Raw genomic sequence first — 23,010 nt, 5'->3', positions numbered from 1 at the left:
CTCCCTGAAACTCTCTACAACTTCTGGTTTAGCCAGTTTATCCAGGTCCCATCTCCTTAAATTCCCACCTTTTTGCAGTTTCTTCACTTTTAATCTACAGTTCATAAGGAATAGATTGTCGTCAGAGTCCACATATGTCCCTGGAAATGTATTACAATTTAAAACCTGGTTCCTAAATCTCTGTCTTACCATTATATAATCTATCTGATACCTTCTAGTATCTCCAGGATTCTTCCATGTATGCAACCTTCTTTCATGATTCTTGAACCAAGTGTTAGCTATGATTAAGCTATGCTCTGTGCAAAATTCTACCAGGCGGCTTCCTCTTTCATTTTTAGCCCCAATCCATATTCACCTATTATGTTTCCTTCTCTCCCTTTTCCTACTCTCGAATTCCAGTCACCCATGACTATTAAATTTTCGTCTCCCTTCACTGCCTGTGCCGGCCGAAGTTGCCGTGCGGTTAAAGGCGCTGCAGTCTGGAACCGCAAGACCGCTACGGTCGCAGGTTCGAATCCTGCCTCGGGCATGGATGTTTGTGATGTCCTTAGGATAGTTAGGTTTAACTAGTTCTAAGTTCTAGGGGACTAATGACCTCAGCAGTTGAGTCCCATAGTGCTCAGAGCCATTTGAACCATTTTTTCACTGCCTGAAAAATTTCTTTTATCTCAACATACATTTCATCAATTTCTTCATCATCTGCAGAGATAGTTGGCATATAAACTTGTACTACTGTAGTAGGCGTATGCTTAGTGCCTATCTTGGCCACAATAATGCGTTCACTATGCTGTTGTAGTAGCTTACCCGCATTCATATTTTCCTATTCATTATTAACCCTACTCCTCCATTACCGATATTTGACTTTGTATTTGTAACCCTGTATTCACCTGACCAAAAGTCTTGTTCCTCCTGCCACCGAACTTCACTAATTCCCACTATATCTAACTTTAACCTATCCATTTCCCTTTTTTGAATTTTCTAACCTACCTACCCAATTAAGGGATCTGACATTCCACGCTCCTATCCGTAGAACGCCAGTTTTCTTTCTCCTGATAACGACATCCTCTTGAGTAGTCCCCTCCCGGAGATCCGATTGGGGGACTATTTTACCTCCGGAATATTTTACCCAAGAGGACGCCATCATCATTTAACCATACAGTAAAGCTGCACGCCCTCGGAAAAAATGACGGCTGTAGTTTCCCCTTGCTTTCAGACGTTCGCATTACCAGAACAGCAAGGCCGTTTTGGTTAGTGTTACAAGGCCTGATCAGTCAGGAGCAAAAGAGAGGGCACAGTGGAAATGAATAATACTGATGAGTAGAGACCATTCATGTCCTAAGGAGGGGGGGGGGGGGGGGGGAGGTCTAGCCTGTCCCAGACTGGCGTAGGTATATGGGAGGGTGCATCTTGGACCGAAATTTTAAATACTTGGATATGTTGTAAAGAAATTTATTGCACCCCTAGAATTTTTGAAACGACAAGATATGGTGGAGACAGTGGTCTTGGGAAACAAGGACCAAGGGAGACATGTATGTGAGAGAGGAGACAGAATGGCAGTGCGATATACTGTAAATCAGTGAGCGGAGATGGAGACAGGGGCAGAGAGAGATATACATATAGTGACAGTGAGAGAGAGATGCTGAAAGCTTAACTGCAGAGAAAGACTGGGTAAAAATATTTAGAATGTTGTGTGTTAGAAGAATGCGAATATTTTTGCTTGCAGAAGTTTTTGGTACGGAATGCGGAATGAGGACTGAGATGGCTGGTGTTTCGTCATAACGACAAGCTCCGGCACGAAGATGAAGAACGCAAGAGCAGAGAAGGCTGTGAGACGACGTCAGCCAGTAGTGCCCTGACTGGGACCGCACCCTGAGAGGAGCGGCCTCTAGCCAAAGCGAATATAACCGCCGCTCCTGCCAACCTCTGCCGGACAGTAGAAGACGCGCACTGGCAGACACGGACTAGAAACCACACTGTATATAGCGAAAGACATTTATTATTTGCGTGCGACATCATTGTTAACCAAAGTTAAATATTCTCAATCTACTTTATTTTAATAAAAACCATTAACGTGATTTGCTTGAATTGTTGTATAGCTATCCACGGAAGTAGCATCCTTTAGGCATCGTATGAGAGACAAGTGGGCAGGACCCTACAGCTGGTTCCCCACTTTTCTTTCAGTCTGACGACCCTATTTCCCTTTTTTGTGCTTCTACATGACCACTTTTCTGGTGGTAATTATAATACTTGAAGATAAAATGACTTATTACTTTTCACTGAAACTGAATTTATATCAGATAGGAATATATAATGCCACTATCAAAATCTTTGAACACTTACCAAGATAGGCCACATTTAAAAATAAGCTGAAATTACCTTGTGGACAACACTCTCTAAGAGGCAGAAGAACTTTTATTTAGTACAATACTGTTAAACAAAACGTTTTCTTTTAAAGTAAACTCACGTGTAAATGGTGAGCATGGAGCCACGTTTAAACTGATTAAGTTAATATTTTGTTCGTGACATTACAATACATCGTGCAGAGTCACCTAGGGAACATGTAAGTAACTGTCTAACTAGCCATCCAACTGAAAGTACCCCCAGAAAATATTTCCAATTACTGTACGTATAGGTACACGCCTTATCTACTGTTCTAAGCAACTGTGCGGCCTAATCTGACAACCTTACAACAGTTAACAACGTTCAGTCCCAAGTGCAGCGTTCGCTTCCTCAGTGTAGACGGGGAACAAGGCTTCACAAACGATGTGGACCATTATTCTGACAAGACTATCAGCGAGACGTCATCCACACTCCTAAAAAAAGCAGGTGCGTCATTTCGTGCAAACTCCGACTGTGACGGAGGACACTTCGGATAAAGCCTGGTCTCACTTAGTAATGCGACCCTGTCCGCAAGAGCGCACATTACTGCAGATATGACGGCTTCCGTTTTAATCTGGCCGCAGCGGAGGGCGTTCCAATTCCAGTCACGTGTCGGCAAGGTTTCAGCTCTTACCCCTGCAGCTGGAGAACAGATTCTAATTTCAAGTTCTCTCATGCATTTTGAATGCCGAGAGTGTCGCAGACACTCCATCAGCCATGGCGGGCGGGAAACTGCATGTGTGCGGAACACTTTAATCGCGCGGTCAACACAGTAATTACAGTAACAAAATGTGTTGGCAAGAAAGGGGAAATATGTTATCGTAGAACACACCTTTATGTGTAATGAGGTTTCTGTAGAAGTATTCGTCTGCAGTATAGCCTTCTGTGGAAGTCGGACCTGTACGATTAACTGTTCAGACAGGAAGGGAATACTAGTTATGGAATACGGTGCTACAAAAGAATGCTGAAGTGAGTAGAACGGATAGTTCGGCCACATCTACATACATACCCCGCAATGCAGCGTACGGTGATTTGCGGAGGGTAATTTCTACCAGTACTAGTCATTCGCTTTGCCCTTCCGCTCTCAAATGGAGTGAGGGAAACACGAGAGTCAACATGCTTTGGGGTTGGGTTGGGTTGTTTGGGGAAGGAGACCAGACAGCGAGGTCATCGGTCTCATCGGATTAGGGAAGGATGGGGAAGGAAGTCGGCCGTGCCCTTTCAGAGGAAACATCCCGGCATTTGCCTGGAGTTATTTAGGGAAATCACGGAAAACCTAAATCAGGATGGCCGGACGCGGGATCAACATGCTTTCGTACGAGTTCTAATTTCTCTCTTCTTCGTCGCTCGCACGTGAAACGTTGCTGGCAGCAGAATCGGTTCAAATGGCTCTGAGCACTATGGGACTCAACTGCTGAGGTCATTAGTCCCCTAGAACTTAGAACTAGTTAAACCTAACTAACCTAAGGACATCACAAACATCCATGCCCGAGGCAGGATTCGAACCTGCGACCGTAGCGGTCTTGCGGTTCCAGGCTGCAGCGCCTTTAACCGCACGGCCACTTCGGCCGGCCAGCAGAATCGGTCTGCAGCCTGCCACATATGCCGGTTTTCTACATTTCCTCAATGGTGATCATCTCTGCAGGGTTTCCCATTTCTCTTGAAGCCTTTTCGTAACAACTCGTGTTCTGATCGAACCTACCGGTAACAAATCTAGCAGCACGCATCCGTACTGCTTCAATGTCTTCCTTTTAATCTGACTTAGTGAGGGTCCAGAAATATTGAGCAGTAGTCACGGAGAATGACTCTAGTTTTCTGTACGTCCTCTCCTTTATAGATGAGCTACATTTTCCTACTATTCTTCCTATAAACGAAGGTCGACAGTTGCTGTCCCTACGTCTGAACTTAAGCCCTCTTTTCAGTTCATGCCGCTTTGGAACGTTACACACAGGTATTTAATCGACTTGACATTGTCAAGCAGCACACCTGCAATACTTAATGTATTCAGACGACGAAAAGGTACTGAGCAGAATAGGGGGAAAAATACTAAAACTAATCTAGAAAAAAGGGATACTTCATTCTCAAACTCTGTGGCACTGGTACAGCAACCGTGGTAATGTTACAGAGAGAATTCAGTCGTTGTTCCAAAAGAGATGGTTTCAATAGTTGTTCATTTGCGACGCGTTTCGCCTGTATTTAAAGGTATCTTCAGACAGTCGAACCATGGGTAAATAATCATCTCATGAAATAAGGCGGCAAACGTGTAAAATTACTCCCACGCAAAAATGGGCCAAGTGCATGTATAACGCTAAAATACGGAACAATGCCGATAGTCGCCATTTGTACCTTGTGAAGGTTTACAGTAGTGTCGTGACACACCACCAGTCAGTAATGGTAATAAAGGGGAATTCTCATTTTCATCTTTCCGTATGAGACTTCTCCTTTTATTACCATTACTGACTGGTGGTGTATCATGATACTACTGTAAACCATCGCAAGATACAAATTACTACTATCGGCATCGTTCCGTATTTTATACATGCACTTGGCCCGTTTTTGCCCGGGTATAATTTTATATGTTCAACTTTTAATTTCATGAGATGGTTATTTATCCATATTTCGACTGTCTGAAGATGTTTTTAAATACAGGCGAAACGCTCGCAAATGAAGAACTAATAAAACCATCTTTTTTGTAACCGCGACTGAATTCTCTCTGTAAAGTGATACTTTGGTAGTAAACATCCTGTGGCACCAGGAAGTCGTTAGATATGTGTGTGTGTGTCTGTGTGTGTGGTAAAAGGGAGAGAGGTGGCGTCAAACTTGAGTGCAGTAAGCAAGTTCGTATGCAGGTAGTCTGCAGAACTTACAAACCATTGCACGACAAACCAGGGGCAGGCAACTTACGAGGAAGCACGACGTACCTGTAAGTCCCCTGACGTCCCCAGAAGGAAAGTTTTTTGGTACCCACTGAGCAGGCCTGCAACGGAAGGTCGTGTACATCGTGCGTCTTGCACACCGGGTGTCTTTTCAAGCGCTGGACCTCGGTGTCCCATCCCCACTTGTGGTCGATCTTTAGAAGAGCGATGTTTCACTCGATACTGGTCAGAGGTGACTGCGTACAGTAGTAAAACGCCCGATTGACGGGAGACATCGTGTGCATGCAGCCAGACGCATTGCAGCCACAAAACCAGATAACCGCCTGGCAGCACTCTAACAGCCTGCTGTCCTGTCACTGAGCTTAACCTGAAAGATTGGCCCTGAGCACTATGGGACTCAACTGCTGTGGTCATCAGTCCTAACCTGAAAGATACCTCAAGTGAATGTCATTCAATTTTCTTCATTCATAAGGACTTATACATAATATTCCTAATATCAGATTGGACGACGTTATTTTCTCAAAATAAGATTTTTGTCATTCGAGCTCACTGTATTCAGTCTATTAAATGGAATTATTTGTATAGTTCGCAAGCAATAGATTCCAGATCAATACAAAAGCACAGAATCTGTTTCGTTGCGATATAAGAATAATGAAAGAGAACACGACGACAACCAGGTTTACTAAGAGCGTAAACAATTGAAGAGATTGTAAGTGAAGATGAGAAAGAAAATGATTCAATGAAAGACGTAAAGGTAGCAGAAGAGTAAAATAAATAGTAAATAAATCGTTTTGCGTTCAATTGTGGTGATTTTTCTTCTCAGTAACATTTGTTTACGACATTGTAGTAACATATGAAATCTCACCTGACTGCTAATGAGTCTTGGAAGTTCATGAGATTTCAATTTTTGGTGATCGTTAACGTTTTCTATTTTTACTGCATTCAAGAATTTTCTACTATATTTGCAGAATGCAATGGACAAGGGAAAAAGGTCATCAAATGAAACGAGACCCATGGAAATAATGTAAATAAACTGTTTTTAATTTCAGAAGTAATCACCGTAACTATTAATATTTTTAATTCATGTTAGGCATTGGAAACCGAGGAAGCCAAGATCTCACCTGAAAACTTTAATTGGATGGATCATTTGTTTCGGTTAACAATCAAGGCATCTTCAGATCTAAGATACAAAACATATCCTCTCATGTTAGCAAAATATACACTAACTAATAAATGAAGAGTGTTTTGTGGTATGTCTTCTGTAATTAAGTAGTGTATGTGCACTTGAACCTTACTAGAGCATTACTTGCAGTTCTGTAAGCTGTTGTATGTTGCAAACATGTGAAAATCTCTGTTTTATATCTTAGCTCTCAAGATAGCTAGACTGTTAGCCGAAACTAGTAATCCATCCAAATAAAGGTTTCACGTGCGATCTTGGGTTCATGGGTTTTTAGTCTCAAACATTTACAACACCTCACGTATATCGTGGTTGATCATGTCAACAAATACTAGTTAACACATTTGTCACCCTGTGAGACATGACTGTCAATACCTTTATATAAAAAAAAAAGATTGCGGTTGCCTACAAAACCAGGAATGTACCCAGGCATGCAAATTACCAGCCACCATCGTCTTTGTTCAGGGCTCCAAAACCATGGAAGTCGCACGGGAAGAGATCGGGTCATCCCAGCGAATCTTCTGCAACGTAAAACAACCTTGGCAGCATGTGGGCCAGCCCACACTACGCTGCAGAATTTTCTCTGGAAAGCTCTTATGTATCTTCCAGAGAGTCCCGATCTCTTCCCATGCGACTTCCATATCTTTGGAGCCCTGAAGGAGGACATTCGTAGCCATCGGTTTGCTTCGGAAGTATCGGTTCACGCATGGGAGCAATAATGGTTCCGTAGGCAACCGCAAATACTTTTTTCATGAAGACATTGACATTCTTGTCTCACAGTGGAAATAATGCACAAACACTTATGGCGATCAAGTTTTCTACCTGCCTCGTTTTCATTTAATTGCCCCTCATATCATCAACAATTTAATGTAGCTATAGTCGGATCATCTCGTATACCGGGGCACAGGCCTGTCATCCCGTGGAAACGTAATAAATGAAAACGAATTTATCAGCATTTACTGATATCTACGAGGGTAATTCAGTAATTGAAGAGGCAAATTGATCTGGTCAAAAACCGTTTATTTTTATAAAACAATACTTTTTCTACTTTTCAACATTATCCCCTTGGACATTTATGCACTCGTTCCAACGGGCAACAGGCTCTTTTATTTCGGCTGCAAAGAACTCTTCATCTTGATGTTTGAACCAATGTCCCACAAACTTTTCCACGTGCTCGTTGTCCTGGAACCTCTTCCCACGTAATGTCTCCTTCAGTGAACAAAATGGAAATCACTAGGGCTAAATCAGGACTGTAAGGGGGGGACGGGTGAGGCAGTACTTCCCAGCTCATTTTGTCGATCATTTCACGGGTTGGTTGAGCAAAATGAGGACTTGCGCTGTCGTGCTGGAGAATCAAACCTCTCTCCTCTGAGATCCACGAGGTATCTCTCCCATAGGTGGCTTCACCTTGCTTAAAAGCAAATCCGAGTAGTATTGGCTGTTCATTCCTCGCTCCTCTTCGAGCTAGTCACAAAAACTGGACCGTCAGCATCCCAAACACCGTCAATAAGACTTTTCCTGCTGATGCTTGGGTTTTGAATTTTTTCTTGACAAATGAATAAGTGTGCTTCAACTGCATGCTCTGTCTTTTTGATTCTGACTCATAATATTGAGCCCAAGTTTCATCGCAAGTTAAAATTTTGTTGAGGAAGTGGTCATCTTCTCTTTCATAACGTTCCTTTAGCTCTGTGCACACACTCAACCTTGTTTCCTTGTGTAGCGACGTCAACTCCTTTGGGATCCATCTTGCACATGTTTTTGCGGTACTTCAGCTCTTTACAGTTACTGTTATGAACTGTACCAGTACTAAATTGAACCTTATAAACTATATAATTTGCACAGTACACGGCGGTCAGCACGAATAATGTCATCAATTCAATTTTTAAGTGATGGAGTTGCAAGTGCAGCTGGTCGGCCAGAACGGTGTTCGTCAGTCACCAAGTCGCGACCATGTTTGAACTGCTCTACCCACTTGTGAAAATTTGCACGATTCATACAACCCTCACCATAAACTTTAAGACATTCTACAGTATATATTCACTGGTGTCTCGCCTTCGGCACGTAAAAAACAAATAACAAAAATGGCTCTGAGCACTATGGGACTCAACATCTTAGGTCATAAGTCCCCTAGAACTTAGAACTACTTAAACCTAACTAACCTAAGGACATCACACACACCCATGCCCGAGGCAGGATTCGAACCTGCGACCGTAGCAGTCCCGCGGTTCCGGACTGCAGCGCCAGAACCGCACGGCCACCGCGGCCGGCAACAAAGAACAGAACGTTGTTCAACTAATGTGCACGTTTCAAGCGGACTTGGCATCTTGAAATGTATTTTTGAGGTTATAAGCAAAACAATGTTGATACATCATCTGATCAGGGCTCATCCTTGTGATGCCAACTAAAAGCTGTAAAAGTACCAAACTTGCCCTACTAACAGTTTCTTCACAGACCTATTTGTCTCTTTAGTTATTGAATGACTCGTATATTGTGTCTGACGAGCTGCTAACATGGAAATGAAATTCTCGCGGAATATTTAAGGCATTTTTGTATTTCACATGTGAGGGAGAGCGCGGCGAATTGGTGAGCGGTACTTAACGTTCATACTGTGCACGGTGTGACGCTAAACAATCGCACAGTGAAGTCGTCACAGTCAGTTCAGTAAACTTTAGATAACTGGCGTGAGCACTGCCAGAAGCCTTATAATTTTCAAGACAGTCAACATATGCTCGTGTGGAATAATATTTAACATCTTTGGTTATTTTCCACCATATATGGTTAGCTCAGACAGTACGGATTTCAGTCATGTACTTCGTTTTCTTTGTTATAGACTATGTCGAAACTGAAATTGCTGCAGCATATAAAGGCCTACCTATAGAAACTGATAATGGATTTCCTGATATAAAGTAGAGCAAAATGGACCGTCAGGCCCTTCAATAATTGTTACTGCCATTAAAACGAAACAGTGCTGAAGTATTTTTGATTATTCCAAAGAAAGAAATTGGGTGCAACAAGGGAAATGTGACAGTAAGGAAAATACAAGTGTTTTAACAATCTCACCTATGACGCAGATGTTGTGTGACTAGGGTACATACAACACGGAAGCATAATGTTTACACCATAACACAGAAACTTTCAGAGGAAGTATAGCACCGTCTCCCGCTTGTGATCAAGGGTACGTCGATCCTCTACCAGAAAACTGAATAGGGTATAGCTAATGCTGTATCTGGTAGCATGAGCAACTGTCAAACAGTGGAGAAAGGAAAACAGTGTGCAATTATAGTTACAGAAGAACAAAAATTTTAAGATGTATGAATTTTCAGAGGAATAATTCCTTCATTACATAACTTTCAATAAAATGAAGAGAGGAACGTTCAGTTAGTTACCGTACTGCCTTATATTTTTCATTATTAAAAATGCAAACAACTTTTATCACTGTTGTCACACTGATCCGTGGTCAAACACTTCGCGGCCGGCCGCTGTGGCCGAGCGGTTCTAGGCGCTTCAGTCTGCAACCGCGCGACCGTCACAGGTTCGAATCCTGCCTCGGGCATGGATGTGTGTGATGTCCTTAGGTTAGTTAGGTTTCAGTAGTTCTAAGTTCTAGGGGACTGATGACCTCAGATGTTGAGTCCCATAGTGCTCAGAGCCAGTCAAACACTTCCGCATTAGTTCTTTTTAAAAATTGGCAACGTGATATTGATTACACTAAAACTAAAATTTATAAAACATAGAAGGATACAATATGGCGCCATCTATTAACACATGCAAAGAAGTAGTTTTAGGAATGGCTAAATGCTAACAGCGTCCACGCAGTATAGCGTCATAACTGGACTGTATGCAGTCAAGCGTATTAGAAAAGATAAATTGCTTTGCAGGAAGCTTTTATACGCTCGACCATTTATAATGAATACAGGCCAAGGAAATTAATTAGAATTTGTACCAAGGCCGGAATATGAACGCGGGTCTCCTGCTCATTAGGCAGATCCGCTGACCATTGTGACATCCTGGCACTGCGCCTAACACATCTACACGGATTACTATACTGTGTCTCCTTCCATTATAGAAAATCCAGTTCAAGCCTCATCCTATCTTGACGTTCCCGCTCTTATCTGGCATCAGTAATACAGAGGCCCTCCGACACTGATATAGCACCTTAACATCGTATCTAGATAAAACTGAGACTTCAACATGCCTCAGGAGCGCATAATTTTAGTTTAGTGTCAGTTTCAAGAACTGCTCCTTGGTATTAAGGACAAGTTAGAAGCCTTGCAGCACAGTTTTCCGTTGTCGAATTTGTGGGAAGAGAAAATCGCCCCGTTAGCCCAAGTTTGATAGATCACTTCCTGTGACGTTCCCTTAGACAGATACTAATTTGAAGTCTTCAGACCGTTATCGTGCAGCGCTAACAACGCAAAACAACCAGTTGACGGTGGCTTCGTGAGAAGAGGAGAGAAGCATACCGGACACGTGTTCGGCGGTGACGGACAGTAAGAGGAGAGGCGGAAAGAGGCGTACATACTGGTAATAAGTCGCTTTTAACCCAGTACATCAATTAGGACGGAGAAAATTATTTGAAAGCTCTTCCCAACTTATGTCAGCGATTAATCACTAGCTGAGAGAACCCTAACGCGAGTGGGAAGTGTTACACCAAGCCTATAGTTATCCAACTTCGTGGAGATGTTCATCACATGCCGGCTACAAAATGAAACTTTCATTCGATTCGGAACAGATGTCCATCGTCAACATTAATACGGACAAAACTTTAGTCTCAACTCGCTGTTCTGTGGAAGCAGATTCCCTCCCAGTGCCCTCTTGAGTAACTTCTTGCCACGCCTTGAACACATGCGGTGTCAGTACACGAAGGTTACTGACTAGTGGCTGCTATGAAAGTGTACTTCTTCCCATGGCATCGCAGACAACCTCCGTCGGTCACAAAGCTACCTCTCGGAATCACGGTGTGGGGAGCTTTTGGGTATGGCAACAAGACTGCGTTGATAGTTATTGAACGAAGGCTGAATATCACATTGTCGTATTTTTTATTGTGAAGGTACAAACTTGCATACTCAGTCAGGACAATCGAAGCCCCAACACTGCTGTTCACATGACAAATGGCTTGAAAAGTGGATTAAATCGTATACATTTGTATGAATTAATTCTTACGAACGTATCTCCTACTGTTTCTTGAAATGTGGAAACATAAATGTAATATATAGGCATATATTGTGGAAATGGAAAACGTTTGCGCAGAATGGACTGTTAGCCAGGGGCTCGCATTGTTATACAATAAACAAATTTTAAGTTTAGTTAGAAAGTGAAATTTTAAAATGGAATAATGCCCACTGACATCAACGAATTAAAAGTAGGTTAAATTAGAATGTCTGTGGTGATTGTTACAGGATTGTAGTGGGAGTCGTTTACGAGATATCGTATTTTGAAAAGTTTCCACATCGACACTTATCTGTGCCATTAATCCGCGTAATTGCTAGGTACGTCGCTTTTGTCATACTTGTTTACAGTGTGCTTGTGTGTTCCTTGAGTGCACTGCCACTTGCTAGTCAGCCACTGTGTGTCTGTGCAAGCAGCAGGTCGTCAATGGGATTTACCAGTGCAGGAAAAGTCGACATGCTCATGGGCTATGAAGGGTTCAGGAAGAATGCAGTTCGTTCTTCTACTGTGTATGCCGCCCCAATAGATGTCAACTATCTCGTCAATTATTTATGAGCCTCTTCAGTCAGGTACGTGAAAGCGGTAGTGTAACACCTAGGCAGTGTAACAGAAGGACACAAGTGACGGCAGAAGAGGGGCAACTTAATGTTCTTACTGCTGTTGCAGTTGACCCGCAAGTTAGCTCCCGCGCAATCGAACGAGGCAGTGGCACGAGTCAGGCAAGTGTCCTATGCGTTCTCTATCGACATTGGTTCTATCCGTATCACATGTCTCTCCATCAAGAGCTGCGTGGAAACTATTATGAGAACCACGTTATCTTCTCTACATGGGCATTAAGACAGAATACTCCAGATGTATCATGTATCTTGTTTAGTGATGAAGCCACGTTTACCAATCATGGCTAGGCAAGCCTCCGAAACATGCACCATGTGTCTGTTGACAATCCCCGTTAACGTCGCCAGCATCCACGGACTGTAAACGTGTGGTGTGGGATAGTGAACCATCGGCTCATAGACGGAACAACGAACACGCACAAGTATCTCAGCCTTCTAACAGAACTTCTTCCACGAATGCTAGAAGACGTTCCTCTGCAGACTAGGAGGAACCTGTGGGGTACCAACGTGACGGCTGTCCAGCCCATAGTGAACGAAGTACTACAGCTTGTCTTCAAGAATTGCTTCCAAATCGCTGGATTGGACACCGAGGACCTGTTCTTTGGCCGGCCCGTCCCCCGGATTTGACTTTTTTTCTTTGGGGAAAACTGAAAGATGCTGTCTACAAGGACATACCAACTACATCCGATAATATGCAGCGACATATTCCTGCAGCCTGCTCGGACAGCTCCGCTGAAATGCTACCACGTGTGCAGCAGTCGTTCCGTACCAGACTGGAAGCGTGCATTGCCGCTGCCGGTGGTCAGTTTGAGCACAACTTGTGATGGTCTGTTTCCAGTTACTGGTCAGAATCCACATTACTAGCGTATGCAGTTGTGTTGTTATTTAGTGTGTGCGGCCACAGGTATTACACAAGTGTGTGAGGGAACTTTTGAAAATACAATATTTCGTAAACGACTAGCACCACAATCCTGCAACAACAACCTTTGACTTTCTAATTTTAATTTGTTGACAAAATACACTTTATAAATATTATTACAACCTGTTGATTGACTATCAATGTGAGCCTCTGATTACCAATACATTATACGAAAACAGCACATCATTGGCCCTGTCCATTTCCACAATAATAGCGATGCAAGTATTAGGTGATTCCCTTTATATTTTAATTTGTGGTTTATTTACGCCACAACCTATTAAACTTCTATTAAAGTAGAATGCGCCTTATTTCTTCGAAGCGCCCACTGGCGGCGGATGAACAATTTAATTTGTCATCTGTTCCTCTGTTACCATTAGTATGAGCTTATACTTGGTACAGTCATATAACATTTGACGTAATAAGCCGCATTAATTTTTACGTTTGATATTCCCCCTTCATATTTGCATACAGAATTCATCTTTCATCGGTTTCTGAGGACATATTTGCAGTTATACGTGAAATAGTGTGTATACCTTTTTTGTCTGACGAGGGCACCCTCTGTCGAAACATGTAATTAGAAGACATAAGTTGCGATACGACAGAAAGTTTTTGCGTGTGAAGGAAAAAGGCATAAGCAAATTCTTGAACTAGTAGTACAAGACGCGCTGAAGTAACGTCAGCATCTCAGTAGTTTAGCATGGCTCGTTACTTCTTAAATAATTGCTCCAACAAATGCAAAACGGAAAATTGAGTATAGGCATTGTGCAGGTTGTGTGTGTTTAATACATTTTGGCTGCCGCATTACAAATAAATTCATGCTGGAGTCACGCTGAATGTAGAAGGAAAAAGGAATTTAAAACTTCACTTAAAATACATTTACCGCTAAAATCCCACCGAAACGCGAATAAAATAATGAAAGAGGGCCGTTACAAACTACATACTACCCAATACCACCTCCGCATTCAAGACGAGATTAAAGTGTGATCCGTGATCACGGCGTACCCTCCTGCTAGGCATATTCACTTTTCTTTCTGTCCAACAGGGAAACAGTATTTCTATCACATTACCAGCCATCAACGCTTTTCTCATCTCTATCTACTTCTGCTTCTTTCTTCCTTCTCATCTGCTACATTACATTATTATGTCTCGCCCTTCCTCTGACTACTTACCTTCTACACATTCATTCTTCTTTATTATGATTAGCTCTTCTTCTTTTACAGCATGGGCTACGGTTATTTCAACTGTTCCTCCTACATTTCTCTGTGTTTCTGTCTTCTTTCTTCTTTTCAAGTCGCTTCAGTCTTCTTCTTGTATTTTTCATGGAAGTTTCACAAGCCTGAATTTCTATCAGTCGTTCTTTAGCATCTTGTGGAGTAATAAATAGTTCATCCTTATCCGTCGAACATGTTTGCACCAAGTGTACAGGTTTTCCGTCCGTCTCTTGGTATAAATCGTTCAGCTGTGGCCGTAAGAGCTATTGTTCTTTTCCTAATTACGTCCATACATATTTCAGTCTGTGCAGAATGTTCACTAATATGTCGTAGTGACTGCTACTGGTCCCAAAACTTTGATTATTATTTTACATTCTGTGATTTCTAGTGCATTCATAATCATTTGTTTCTTTAGAGTTAGATATTCTTTGGCATGAAATGCATCTGGGCGAATTACTGTAAATTATTATCTAAGTTTAACATTGAGTTATATCGATTTCTTTTCATATATATCCTTAATGAGGTAGTATGCTCTTTTCATCTTAGTATCTTAGTTTTTACGTATTTAATTATCATTACCTTGCAAGCGTGCTTAATGTTTTCCAAAAAATTTGTTTTTTTAAAGGAGATGTGTTGTCCTTTGTCAATTCGTTCCTTCAGCAATCCTGTATGACTGGTGGCTGTTTCCATCACTCTGAAGAAGTGGCTGGGTTGTCTGCTAAAGCTAGACAGTTTACTTGTATGTTGCCCCTTCTGCAACCTAAATCAACACCGTCATCGAATTGGCTTTCTCGCAATGAGATCTTACAATCTCTTCCAACTACTTCTGGTATGTAATTAAAGTGCAGTTGGCAGGGACCATCTGCGTTCTGACTTCAGTTTCGATCGCGAAACTTCCAGACATTTCACTTCCATATTTCAGTTTAGAGTGGGTGTTTGCTATGCCTGCTTAAAGACAGCTGTGATTTTACTGTCTAAACACAATACATTGAGAACTTTCATCATCACCACCACCACCACCACCACCACCACCACCACCACCACCACCAGTGTTGCTCATCTACTATACACAGTGCGGCTCTTAAATCCGGACAAATTTCAAGTTGAATTTCCCGCGATATTGTAGTTCTGCCGGAGGTTGCGATTGGCGTCGTTGAAAGGAATAGACATCTGATGAAACGAGGAAGTACAAACATGTTCCGGGAAAATCAGGAGTACAGAAATACAAGTCGCTGAGGAATTAAATAAATAGGAAGTGCAGGGAAGCTAAGACGAAATGGCTGCAGGAAAAATGTGAAGACATCGAAAAAGATATCATTGTCGGAAGGACAGACTCAGCATACAGGAAAGTCAAAACAACCTTTGGTGACATTAAAAGCAACGGTGGTAACATTAAGAGTGCAACGGGAATTCCACTGTTAAATGCAGAGGAGAAAGCAGATAGGTGGAAAGACTACATTGAAAGCCTCTATGAGGGTGGAGACTTGTCTGGTGTGATAGAAGAAGAAACAGGAGTCGATTTCGAAGAGATAGGGGATCCAGTATTAGAATCGGAATTTAAAAGAGCTTTGGAGGACTTACGGTCAAATAAGGCAGAAGGGATAGATAACATTCCATCAGAATCTCTAAAATCTGATGTGTTGGCAGAAGAGCCAACACCGTGTTGCTAGAGGAGGCCGAAATGCACGCGTTTAAGCTCACGCAGACTGGCATGAGGTCTGGAACAGGGTAAAGTAATTATCCTATAAAGAAAAGAACGTAGTTCATTGAATACTTAACTTTAATCCATAATTGGAGAACATCGCTCTTGATGATACATCAATTATAATCTCAATATAAACTGGTAATGGCGCCTTGCTAGGTCGTAGCAAATGACGTAGCTGAAGGCTATGTTAACTATCGTCTTGGGAAATGAGAGCGTATTTGTCATTGATCCATCTGTGGCAAAGTCTGCTGTACAACTGGGGCGAGTGGTAGGACGTCTCACTAGACCTGCCGTGTGGTGGCGCTCGGTCTGCAATCACTGACAGTGGCGACACGCGGGTCCGACGTATACTACCGGACCCAGGCCGATTTAAAGGCTACCACCTAGCAAGTGTGGTGTCTGGCGGTGACACCACAAAATCATTGGGGGAAGTGGCAACAAAACGACTATTCACGTTGGTGTGTAGAATATATGAGTCTCGCGATATACCATCTGATTTCCGGAAAAGGATCATCCACACAATTCCGAAGACGGCAAGAGCTGACAAGTGTGAGAATTATCGCACAATCAGCTTAACAGCTCATGCATCGAAGCTGCTTACAAGAATAATATACAGAAGAATGGAAAAGAAAATTGAGAATGCGCTAGGTGACGATCAGTTTGGCTTTAGTAAAAGTAAAGGGACGAGAGTGGCAATTCTGACGTTACTGCTAATAATGAAGGCAAGGCTAAAGAAAAATCAAGACACTTTCATAGGATTTGCCGACCTGTAAAAAGCGTTCGACAATATAAAATGGTGCAAGCTGTTCGAGATTCTGAAAAAAGTAGGGGTAAGCTATAGGGAGAGGCGGGTCATATACAATATGTACAATAACCAAGAGGGAATAATAAGAGTGGACGATCAAGAACGAAGTGCTCGTATTAAGAAGGGTGTAAGACAAGGCTGTAGCCTTTCGCCCCTACTCTTCAATCTGTACATCGAGGAAGCAATGATAGAAATAAAAGAAAGGTTCAGGAGTGGAATTAAAATACAAGGTGAAAGGATATCAATGGTACGATTCGCTGATGACATTGCTATCCTGAGTGAAAGTGAAGAAGAATTAAATGATCTGCTGAACGGAATGAACAGTCTAATGAGTACACAGTATGGTTTGAGAGTAAATCGGAGAAAGGCGAAGGTAATGAGAAGTAGTAGAAATGAGAACAGCGAGAAACTTATCAGGATTGATGGTCACGAAGTCAATGAAGTTAAGGAATTCTGCTACCTGGGCAGAAAAATAACCAATGACGGGCGGAGCAAGGAGGACATCAAAAGCAGACTCGCTATGGCAAAAAAGGCATTTCTGGCCAAGAGAAGTCTACTAACATCAAATACCGGCCTTAATTTGAGGAAGACATTTTTGAGGATGTACGTCTGGAGTACAGCATTGTATGGTAGTGAAACATGGACTGTGGGAAAACCGGAACAGAAGAGAATCGAAGCATTTGAGATGTGGTGCTATAGACGAATGTTGAAAATTAGGTGGACTGATAAGGTAAGGAATGAGGAGGTTCTACGCAGAATCGGAGAGGAAAGGAATATGTGGAAAACACTGATAAGGAGAAGGGACAGGATGATAGGACATCTGCTAAGACATGAGGGAATGACTTCCATGGTACTAGAGGGAGCTGTAGAGGGCAAAAAATGTAGAGGAAGACAGAGATTGGAATACGTCAAGCAAATAATTGAGGACGTAGGTTGCAAGTGCTACTCTGAGATGAAGAGTTTAGCACAGGAAAAGAATTCGTGGCGGGCCGCATCAAACCAGTCAGTAGACTGATGACAAAAAAAAAAACATACAGAACCTCATAATGGCCGAGATGTTACGGATAAGTGCGGAGTACAATAGATGAGAATAGAAGAGCCGCGATTATCGAAAGTTTTCACGATGGGCGTTCGTCCACTGAAATAGTTCGATTCTTCGCGTACCCGAGATTAACTGATTAATATACTGTGTCGAAGTATAATGCTTCGGAGAAGTTGGGGGTTAATTTCGTAGGTGTAGTGCCCGGTGAGTGTGGTGGTAAGTGGTCACATTTCTTGGAAAATTGACAAACTGTCACAAAAGAAGTTTATCTGCAAGTTTTGACGAATGTGGATGGTAACCATGAATGGTAACAGTGGCCTCGGGGAGACAATACGTCTTTCGACAGGACGGTGCACCGGTTCACAGGAGCCATTTAGTCCAAAACTGGCTCTCGGATAATGCTGACATGTTCCGGCCAAAGGAGTTCTGGCTCCCGAATACCCGGATTTGAACCCCCTCTACTACTATGTTTGGAAAGTATTCGAAAGGGTTACCAGTTCTAAGACGAGGCACCTTAACGTAGCATCTCTACGCAACGCTGCCGAAGCAGCATTCGCGAATATGGACAGTGCTGGTTTAAAGAGTGCGTACGATCGCTTCAGGACAAAATTGTAGGTGGTCATTGCTGCTGAAGGGGGTTACATCTAGTAATGTTACTCTTGAAAGATTCTACTACTTATATGTAAATTTGTTTTCATTTGTATTTTGCTTTAATAGATTTCCTTTTCAAAAAGTTTCATTTGTCCATATTTATGAGTCGCGTGCTGTACATATTGCGTTGACGACTACGGATATCTTATTGATGTAACACAGTACCTGACTGGTAATTTCCAAGGGTGATTGCCTTTCGAAGTTGCGGGGTCCAAACAATACATATCGAACGGGCGATCCTAAATCGATCACGCGACTCTGGTGGCGGGCGTTATGAGTATGTTTACGGTGGTCACTACAGCAACGGCAAAAGAAGAGCGTTACAAAAATACTTGTAATTACAAAGGAGACGAGTTACTTTATTCGCTGTTGGTGTTGTTGTCATGTGAAAGTCCATGTGATGTATACGCTGCGGGAACAATTCCCTTTCTGCCATTAATTCGCGGAGGTGAGTAACGACGGAAAAGAGATAAAAATGACGATCACAAATAATTGATCATTACGCCCGCCACCAGAGTTGCGGATCGATTTAGGATCGCCCGTTCGATATGTATCGTTTGATCCCCGCGACATCGAAAGGCAATCATTCTTCTAAATTACCGTCCTTGTCTTGCCAGGTGAAATAAATGCACAAGTAAAGAAAGTAAATACTTCTAAATGTGACGCTATCACGTTACTGAATCGTTTCAAGATGTAATTAATGAGAAATAAAGGCGGACAGTGACAAACCTGCAAGAAATGAGGAGGAAAAAGTGTTGTTGTTGTTGTGGTCTTCAGTCCTGAGACTGATTTGGTGCACCTCTCCATCCTGTGCAAGATTCTTCATCTCCCAGTACCTACTGCAACCTACATCCTTCTGAATCTGCTTAGTGTATTCATCTCTTGGTCTCCCTCTACGATTTTTACCCTTCACGCTGGACTCCAATACTAAATTGGTGATCCCTTGATGCCTCAGAACATGTCCTACCGACCGATCCCTTCTTCTAGTCAAGTTGTGCCACAAACTTCTCCTCAATCCTATTCAATACCTCCTCATTAGTTGTATGATCTACCCATCTAATCTTCGGCATTCTTCTGTAGCACCAAATTTCGAAAGCTTCTATTCTCTTCTTGTCCAAACTATTTATCGTCGATGTTTCACTTCCATACATGGCGACACTCCATACAAATACTTTCAGAAACGACTTCCTGACGCTTAAATCTATACTCGATGTCAACAAATTTCTCTTCTTGAGAAACACATTCCTTGCCAATGCTTGTCTGCATTTGATATCCTCTCTACTTCCACCATCGTCAGTTATTTTGCTTTCCAAATAGCAAAACTCATTTACTACTTTAAGCGTCTCATTTTCTAATCTGATTCCGTCAGCATCACCCGACTTAATTCGACTACATTCCATTATCCTCGTTTTGCTTTTGTTGATGCTCATCTTATATCCTCCTTTCAAGACACTATCCATCCCGTTCGTCTGCTCTTCCAAGTCCTTTGCTGTCTCTGACAGGATTACAATGTCATCGGCGAACCTCAAAGTTTTTATTTCTTCTCCATGGCTTTTAATACCTACTCCGAGTTTTTCTTTTGTTTCCTTCACTGCTTGCTCAATATACAGATTGAATAACATCGGGGAGAGGCTGCAACCCTGTCTCACTCCCTTCCCAGCCACTGCTTCCCTTTCATGTCCCTCGACCCTTATAACTGCCATCTGGTTTCTGTACAAATTGTAAATAGCCTTTCGTTCCCTGTATTTTACCCCTGCCACCTTTAGAATTTAAAAGGTTTCTCTAACTCTACAAATGCTAGAAACGTAGGTTTGTCTTTCCTTAATCTAGCTTCTAAGATAAGTCGTAGGGTCAGTATTGCCTCACGTGTTCCATCATTTCTACGGAATCCAAACGGAAAGGAAGAAGTACAAGAGTAGAATGGAGTAGGACAGCGTGCTTACCTTCCGAGCCGTCGCCGAGGAGGTGAGCCAGGCAAGCTTTACCGAGCGGCAGCGCTCCGCCCTAACGCGTTGGGCCAGCACTCTTGCCGAAGGCAGCTCTTCCGACACCGTGTTGCGCCGCATACTGGCGCGAGGTCGCAAACCACCAAGTGTGCTCTTGTCTCTCCAACAGCCCTCGCTTTCCGATCTAGACCTCAGAGTGCTTCTCTTCAAATTGATCGCGCGCGTTCCCCTAACCTCCGCATCCGATATTCTTTCGCGGAAGACATGGTGGCCGACCCAGTGTTCTGTGCGCAGTTCCACTCGTGCGACGCAGACGCCGCTAAAGCCGGCGACTGCTGCACTGCCCGCCGCTCAACGCACACTCACGATTTATCAATACTACGCAGGATCCGGACGTCCGCCCGATACGGTCCCAACAGCTGAGCCACTTGAGACGAACACACTTCCCGGGACACGTAAACACGCCGGTGGACAGCTAGGCTTCCCAGTCACTGCCGTTGCTCGGGAACGCGACGACAGATGAAGACGACGCGAAAGGCACAGATGGTCCAACAATATCTACACATAATGCCCGGTACGATGGTACCGTGGGCTGAGTCCATTCAAAAACAACCACCACACGTGTTAAGGGAGAGCGGCAAGGTTTTATCACGCAGTTCTAATGTCTACACATTGAAGAATTTCCCAAAAATATTATGCGCCAACTCCAATAAACAAGAATTATGTGAGCGTTCGAAGCAGAGAGTGTACGGCACACCGGCGTTAGGGAACAGGTTGCCCCAAGTCGTTATCGATGCCAGCGCTTCTATTTATACCGAATCCAGTAAATATGATTTTCTGCTGCGTTGTTTCAGCTGTTTTATTCGAATTGTGAACGAAGGATTCAGTAGTCTCATTTGGAGATACGCTCCAAAAATAGCAACCAGCCGAAATTATCAAAATGGCTCTGAGCACTATGGGACTTAACTTCTGAGGTCATCAGTCGCCTAGAACTTATAACTAATTAAACCTAACTAACCTAAGGACATCACACACATCAATGCCCGAGGCAGGATTCGAACCTGCGACCGTAGCGGTCGCTCGGCTTGAGACTGTAGCGCCTAGAACCGCACGGCCGCTCCGGCCGGCCCGAAATTATCAACATTGATTCAAGTATGGCCGTATGTCTATTCAATATAGGCCATGCTACATTAAGGCAAGTGGTAAATGCCCTTCAAATCCCAATCGGCGATGAAACGCACCGATTCTGTCAAGACAGAGGGGTGAGCGGTGATGCGCTCAGCGACGAAAAGGGCTTTGAGGACGGAAATGACGGCGTATCAGGCCAAAGTAGCAGAAAGCGGCCATCCACTAGCCGGAGCGATAGTTATTACGAACCAGGCATCGTCGATACCCGCAAGTTTCAAGCTTTGTCCCTTTTCTATATAATATTACAAGCACTTTCCTCAGACCAATGTTTTCTGCCATGGTTGTCGTCGCCCACGCTACAATTTTCGTCTCATTTTAATGATTTTTTGTCTCCCTTGAAGCAAACCGAGCAAGTTGACGCAGTGGTTAGCTCTGGACTCGCATTCGGGAGGACGACGGTTCAATTCCGCGCCCGACCATCCTGATTTAGGTTTTCCGTGATTTCCCTAAATTGCTTCAGGCAAATGCCGGGATGGTTTCTTTCAAAGGGCACGGCCGACTTCCTTCCCCATCCTTCCCTAATCCGTGAGACCGATGACTTCACTGTTTGGTCTCTTTCTCTCAAATCAACCCAACCCTTGAAGCAAACTCTGTTCCCTTTCGTTCATCGTAGCCGATTTTGTATATGTTGATACTTAGTATTTTTTCGGTCAAAAAAAGAGGGGAAAAAACGGACATTCTTTCAAATATCTACAATCTCGCCAAAAAACGTTTTTTAGCAGATCCCTGCGATGAACTAAAAGTACACGTGTGAGGATCAGGGTGATACGTTAATCTCGTGGTTCAGATAACCACAACTGGAGCTACAGCGACCACCGTCGATCTACCTCCTTTCAGAACTGGCTCAGCAAAATCCTATTTACGCAGTGAAGATATTAACATTTTTCAATAAAAAATACCAATAAAAACTTCAATGTATGATGTATCCGTTGCAGCAGTCCCCACTTGTTTATTATATTCCAGTATGGAGAAAAAAAGATCCTGAATTTGAGCAATATTTTCGTGCACACCCTGTCGTTTCCTCATAAGACATTTAACTCACTGAAGACGAGACGATTAGCTGCAGTTTTGAAGGCACTTCCTCGTCCGACTGAAACAGACGACCACGCATGTCTATAACCGTCTCACGAAATATGTAAAAATGACACGGTGAAAGATATGGGCTGTAAGGAGGATGTTGCAGTGTTTCCCGACGAAATAGCTGAAGCGCAGCCCTCGTCCGATTGGCAGTGTGGCGACGTGCGTTATCGTGCAGTAGGATGATTCCTCTACTAGTCGATTTCCTCGAGCGTGTAACCACGTGCTAAGCGCAGCACTACGAATTCACT

The 23,010-nt window shown here is 43.0% G+C and overlaps 1 protein-coding gene across 1 annotated transcript in view; it reads right to left on the bottom strand.

Annotated features, from left to right (window-relative positions):
• Positions 1–20,798, bottom strand: part of LOC126204367 (NACHT and WD repeat domain-containing protein 2-like) — a 1,117,837-nt gene extending 1,097,039 nt beyond the window's left edge. The window contains exon 1 of the mRNA XM_049938741.1: positions 20,492–20,798. Within this exon, the coding sequence (XP_049794698.1) occupies positions 20,492–20,614 (123 nt within the window). The 5' untranslated portion in view covers positions 20,615–20,798. The remainder of the gene's footprint in view (positions 1–20,491) is intronic.
• Positions 20,799–23,010: the final 2,212 nt, after the last annotated feature.

This window comes from Schistocerca nitens, chromosome 9, assembly GCF_023898315.1.
Source record: "Schistocerca nitens isolate TAMUIC-IGC-003100 chromosome 9, iqSchNite1.1, whole genome shotgun sequence".
In the NCBI taxonomy this organism is placed as follows: domain Eukaryota; kingdom Metazoa; phylum Arthropoda; class Insecta; order Orthoptera; family Acrididae; genus Schistocerca; species Schistocerca nitens.
This window is presented reverse-complemented; position numbering and strand designations above follow the sequence as displayed.